This window comes from Ranitomeya variabilis, chromosome 3 (genome assembly GCF_051348905.1).
Source record: "Ranitomeya variabilis isolate aRanVar5 chromosome 3, aRanVar5.hap1, whole genome shotgun sequence".
Classification (NCBI taxonomy): Eukaryota; Metazoa; Chordata; class Amphibia; order Anura; family Dendrobatidae; genus Ranitomeya; species Ranitomeya variabilis.
Window position 1 is genome coordinate 403,747,631 of NC_135234.1, and position 6,882 is coordinate 403,754,512.

At 39.7% G+C, this 6,882-nt stretch overlaps 1 protein-coding gene across 1 annotated transcript in view; it reads left to right on the plus strand.

Annotated features, from left to right (window-relative positions):
• Positions 1-2,585, plus strand: part of BRIP1 (BRCA1 interacting DNA helicase 1) — a 554,995-nt gene extending 552,410 nt beyond the window's left edge. The window contains exon 20 of the mRNA XM_077296215.1: positions 1,330-2,585. Coding sequence (XP_077152330.1) covers positions 1,330-2,078 — 749 coding nt within the window. The 3' untranslated portion in view covers positions 2,079-2,585. The remainder of the gene's footprint in view (positions 1-1,329) is intronic.
• Positions 2,586-6,882: the final 4,297 nt, after the last annotated feature.

Below are 6,882 nucleotides of genomic sequence, written 5' to 3' on the forward strand. Positions count from 1 at the left end.
TGTTACCCTTGGTAAAATAAAACAAATTGGAGCTGAAGTAAATTTTTTGTGAAAAAAAGTTAAATGTTCATTTTTATTTAAACATTCCAAAAATTCCTGTGAAGCACCAGAAGGGTTAATAAACTTCTTGAATACGGTTTTGAGCACCTTGAGGGGTGCAGTTTTTAGAATGGTGTCACACATGGGTATTTTCTATCATATAGACCCCTCAAAATGACTTCAAATGAGATGTGGTCCCTAAAAAAAAATGGTGTTGTAAAAATGAGAAATTGCTGGTCAACTTTTAACCCTTATAACTCCCTAACAAAAAAAAATTTTGGTTCCAAAATTGTGCTGATGTAAAGTAGGCATGTGGGAAATGTTACTTATTAAGTATTTTGCATGACATATCTCTGTGATTTAAGGGCATAAAAATTCAAAGTTGGAAAATTGCAAAATTTTCAAAATTTTCGCCAAATTTCCATTTTTTCTGCAAATAAACGCAGGTAATATCAAAGAAATTTTACCACTATCATGAAGTACAATATGTTACGAGAAAACAATGTCAGAATCGCCAAGATCCGTTGAAGCGTTCCAGAGTTATAACCTCATAAAGGGACAGTGGTCAGAATTGTAAAAATTGGCCCGGTCATTAACGTGCAAACCACCCTTGGGGGTGAAGGGGTTAAAGGAAATCTGACAGCAGGTTTTTGCTATGTAATATGATAGCAGCATAATGTAGGGGCCGATATCCCGATTCCAGTCATGTGTCAATTACTCGGCTATGTGTTGCTGTTTCAATAAAATCAGTGTTTTATCAGCAAGAGACTATTACTACAGAACTATGTGTCTCATGCCTCCTATTCACTTGCTCTGTGTAATGCCGCCTCCACTGCTTGTTAGCAGTTTTCTGCCTATGCACAGTGTACACAGCAAGGTCTCAATCAGTAGTAGGGGATGGATTATACAGGGTCCAATAATCAGAGCACTGTTAGATCTGCAGTAGAGAAAATCAAGATGACAGCATGCAGACCAACGAGCGAAGCACTGCTGGAATCAGGGTCTCAGCCCCTACATTATGCAGCTCTCAGATTACATGTAAAAAAAAAAACTGCTGAAAGATTGCCTTTAACAGGGGAATCTAATGGGTTTATTTCCACAAGACCCTTTTTTTTGCATAAAACTGTTTATTTTTATTGCCATGAGAAGTTAATTCTGGTGGTTTTCACCTGAAACCTCATGTTGCTACTGTCAATTAGGCAGCACAACTCTTAGTCGTCATTGTATGTGCATGACCATACTTTTATATGCTATTTGTTATGACTATTTTTCTATTTTGTTTTTCGATAGGAGACTTTGCAGTTTTTAGACCCCAGAGATCTAAATTTACAAATTCTAGAGGCCGAAAAACAAATCCAACTCAAAAAGAAGTGATGGACAAATCTGAGAAGCAAAAGCGTCACCTCTCAAAGCAGAAGTCGTCTTTCTATTCTTTCTTCATCAGCAGTCCCCTCACCTCAACTCCTCTCCCCTCTTCTACAAGGAGAGATCCCCACCAGATCACCAATCTCGAGACTACGATTGACTGTGAAGAACTTCAAGGAAGGTGTCCAGCCCTTCCTGACAAACTGACTTTGGACAGATCTGCTTCTACCAGTAATGGAGAATGTGTTGAGAATGTCTGCAATGTCATTCCTCTGTTTCGTGACAACACAATTGATCGTAATACAGCCTTAGAAAAAGCTGAAAGCTCTGTTATCGAAATAACTGGGGAAGACGATGAGGATGTCACTATCCATTTTACACCTGAGCTTTTTGACAGTGAGATTGAGAGGCACAGTCCTGATGTGAAGGAACAAGATAACATTATGCTACTGCTGTCCGATGATGATTGCATCGCGCATAAAGACAACACTGATGATAATGGTAGGGGGACAGAAAATGATTTAAACACTAGTAATTTTAACACGACAGTAAACCAACTGGTTACGCTACCAAGTGACCGTTCTTCTGTCGATGCACAAAGTGGTCTTGAGATGTTCCCTGATGTACAGGTGGAGACAAAAAGGAGGAACAGACTTTCCAGGTCGAAAAAATAAAATCATTGATTTTCAGTGATTGCAGTGCAATGAGAAAAGCCACGTTTTTAGGGTCACAAAATGGGTAAGGCTTTGAATGCCCAAATTTTTGAAATTGGTATTTGATATGTTGTGAGGTATGTAGGAGATCTTTCAGGTGTCCAGTTCTGGCATGTTCCCTTTAACATTCCTGAAATCACAAATAAAGACACCACTGTAGGTAATGGTTAGATAATGTATTATAGGCCAACCATTATGGTAAACTATTTCATTACACTATATACCTTATAGCCAGCAGGCAAAGATGATTATGGATTTTTATACAAAGGAATACTGATTCAGAGGGGTATTACAACATCAATAGAACGTTGTTAATATGTTTGAATAATCATCGTCTGAATTCATATTTTATCTTTGTGTAAATTTAACTTTGCTTTCATTTTTTCATTATTATAACTTTAGAATTCAGAAGAATTTGTGACTTTTTTCTAAACTAATTTTCATTAAAAAAAAATATGAAACATAAAAAGTGCTTTTTTTTAGTTCAATAACAGAATACAAGTTAGTAGATGTGATTTGATGTCAACTTAATACTTTAATGTGGATAGTGTCATAACTCGCTGGTCTCCATAGAGAATTTAGCTTTGCATGGAAATTGTCACAATCTGTGCCATTTTTCTGGAGAAATAATTTTTAATGAAATTTTATCTCACTGTATCCTGGACACACTGTGAAGGTTTTGTGGAGTGAAAACCATCACTTTCAGTTAGTCAAGACATTTTGGGGACCATGTAATCCCTGGGGATCCAACACCGTGAAAGGTTTAATATTAAGGCAAAGTTCACACTTGGCGTTTTGCAGCGTTTTTTTATGCTTTTTTTCATGCAAATTTTGAGCCGTTTTTACAGTACCTGCAAAGTCTGAGATTTCAGAAATCTCATGCACACACATTAGTTTTTTTGTCATCAGTATTTTGTGCTTCGCATGTTTTTTTGCAAATGTGACTTCTTTCAGCATTTTTTCAGGGTTTTCACCCATTGAAACCAAACCTGATTCTATAGAATAGGACTTTTTTTCAACTCTAAACTTTATCAGCATGCATAAGAGACAAATCTAGCATGCAAAAAATGCAAGGAAAACCTGTGTTTTTTCTGCAGCTTCTTTCCTGCCAAGAGATCATGAAAAAAACACCTAGTGTGAACTTACCCTTAGATTCCTGGTGATCTATGGCAGGTTAACATCAACATCCATGTTGATTTCAAATAATCATGATGGTCATTTTTGGATAACTAGTGGTCTAGAGCAGGAAATGGAGTACTATTTCTAACAGTGCAGAGCTGAGCAACGGTGGGTAAAGAATACACCCAATATTGCATTGCTCAGATACAATATTCTTTACCTACCCCTGCTCAGGAAAAGTCTGCCACGAAGACGACACATTGCTGGTGTCTGAGTCGAAGTGGAGGTCTCTGCCCGTTACTGATCCAGACATGGTTCTCATCCATCTTGTCCCTCAAGAATCACTCTTATCTCAACAGTCCATAAAACCTGTGAAAAATCTGTCTTGAGATATTTCTTGTCCCAATCTTGACATTTCAACTTACGTGTCTTATTCAGCGGTGATCAGGTTTCAGTCTTTCTTACCTCGGCCATGTCTCTGAGCATTGAACACCTTGTACTTCTGTGCAGTCCAGGGAGGCTGCAGTTCTGGAATATGATAGGAGGATAATGGGTTCCTGGTACCTTCACATTTGATTCTTTCTGTCTGTCCTTCTGTCTGTCTGTCTTTCTTTCTGTCTGTCACGGATATTCATTGGTCGCGGCCTCTGTCTGTCATGGAAATCCAAGTCGCTGATTGGTCATGGCAAAACGCCCACGACCATTGCCACGACCAATCAGCGATGGGCACAGTCCGGCAACAACATGGCCGCTCCTTCCTCCCCGCAGTCAGTGCCCCGCTCCGTACTCCCCTCCAGTCAGCGCTCACACAGGGTTAATGCCAGCATTAATGGACCGTGGTGTAACGCACTCCATTAACGCAGCTATTAACCCTGTGTGACCAACTTTTTACTATTGATGCAGCGTATGCAGCATCAATAGTGAAAAGATCTGTTACAAATAATAATAATAAAAAAAGGTTATTCTCACCCTCCGAGGTGGCACGGTGTCCTCGGCAGTGCAAGCGGCAGGTTCCTGTGCCAAGGATGCTATGCGACAAGGACCTGCCATGACATCACGGTCATGTGATCGCGACGTCATCACAGGTCCTGCGCTCATACCAACCCTGGGACCGGAAGCTGCCATGTGCACCGTACACAGGCCCCAGGACTTCAACGGCACTTCGGAAGGTGAGTATATGTTTATTTTTTATTTTACGTCACTGGGCAATATACTACGTTACTGGGCAATATACTACGTGGCTGGGCAATATACTACGTGGCTGGGCAATATACTACGTGGCTGGGCAATATACTACGTAGCTGGGCAATATACTACGTGACTGGGCAATATACTACGTGACTGGGCAATATACTACGTGACTGGGCAATATACTACGTGGCTGGGCAATAAACTACGTGACTGGGCAATATAATACGTGGCTGGGCAATATACTACGTGGCTGGGCAATATACTACGTCACTGGGCAATATACTACGTGGCTGGGCAATATACTACATCATTGCAATATACTACGTGGCTGGGCAATATACGTGGCTGGGCAATATACTACGTGGGCTGTGCAATATACTACGTGACTGGGCAATATACTACGTGGCTGGGCAATATACTACGTGGCTGGGCAATATACTACGTGGCTGGGCAATAAACTACGTGGCTGGGCAATATACTACGTGACTGGGCAATATACTATGTGGCTGGGCAATATACTACGTGGCTGGGCAATATACTACGTCGCTGGGCAATAAACTACGTCGCTGGGCAATATACTACTGGCTGGGCAATATACTACGTGACTGGGCAATATACTACGTGACTGGGCAATATACTATGTGGCTAGGCAATATACTACGTCACTGGGCAATATACTACTTCGCTGGGCAATATACTACGTCACTGGGCAATATACTACGTGACTGGGCAATATACTACGTGGCTGGGCAATATACTACGTGGGCTGTGCAATATACTATGTGAAGAGAAAAGAAAAAATCCAGCTCACCATAGTTGTAGTCCCTGGAGGCTCGGAGCACGGAAACACTGTGTCAAGGCGTGAGGAATGCAGGAAATAGAAAAAAATCCAGCTCGACGAGGTGGTGAAAAAGCAAAGTCTTGGTACTTTATTCACTTCATATCAAAAAATGGAGGATAAAACAACAGCACAATATAATTAAAAACACTATCTACGCGTTTCTGGTGACACAGCACCCTTAGTCATGATAACCAATCATGACTAAGGGTGCTGTGTCACCAGAAACACGTAGATAGTGTTTTTAATTATATTGTGCTGTTGTTTTATCCTCCATTTTTTGATATGAAGTGAAGAAAGTACCAAGACTTTGCTTTTTCACCACCTCGTCGAGCTGGATTTTTTTCTATTTCCTGCAATATACTATGTGGACATGTATATTCTAGAATACCAGATGCGTTAGAATCGGGCCACCATCTAGTTTATAAATAAACCTTTTGTATAAAACATAATGTAGTCAAACTTTTTATCATCTAATGATCAGGGACTAATAGTCCAGTGTATGGAATGAGGAGTTCTAGTTATTTCAACGAAATTAACTTCATTTTGGTATCAAATTAGGTTAATTACTGATGATTCTAGAAAAATTCTGAAAAATATAAAGAACATGGAAAGTGAGTGGTTGTGTGGACAGTATGAGGATGAATAGACCAAGATAAACTACATCTTGTAGAATAATGAACGTTTGATGTTTTATTCCAAGAATGTAAGTTTTCCTGCTGAAATAATGGATAGGATTCACATCACTTTACATTGTTACTGTTTGTCAATATTGCTAAAACCTTTCCAAGAAATGACGGAGCTATTTTTTTCAGAGCCCGAACAGCTGAATCCACTGTTACACATTGCTGCTCCCCAAAAAAGCAACGTGTAGTATTAGATATATATTTTATATTAGTTTATTACTCATTTCTTACACTGTACGGCTGCAAAGTGTTCCACAGCCCTATTCGAAGATTATCACTATTCACCTCAGTCCTGATCCTCGGTGGGGTTCACAATCTTTCTCCCTATTTTAGACATACACTAGGGTCAATTTCATAGGAAGGCAATTAACCGCTTAGTATATTTTTTGCAATTTGGGAGAAAACTCATGGTAGAGCAAGGAGAACATACATATAGATGTAGTTCTTGCTTGGATTCAAACCTAAGACACAAGTGCTTCGAGGCACTAATGCCATCCAGTGAACCGCCATGCAGCCCACTTGTCATTGTGTATGTGAAATGTACTAAGCTGAATATGATTTATCATACAAATACTCAGTTGAATTGTATATTTTCTGAAAATGTACTGTATATACGGTAAATACTTTTGTATTACTGACTATTCATGTTTGTCAAGTGGCCCTCAATTTGGCATCACACATAAGCATGCGTAAATACATTTAATGGCTATAAGATGGTCTTGTTAAACATACTATAGCATGATTTCGGTAAAGTATTTCACTAGAAAAAGGTCAGTAGTTCAATCCTATCACCAGGATTGTCTTGTACCCTGCATAGGTAGTAGTAGATAGCTGGGCAGCTGAGTGGTTAGCGCTGTTAGCTTGCAGTCACACCATATACATCGGCAAGGGTTTCGTATGGGATCTCCAATTACCTCCCAGAGAATATAGA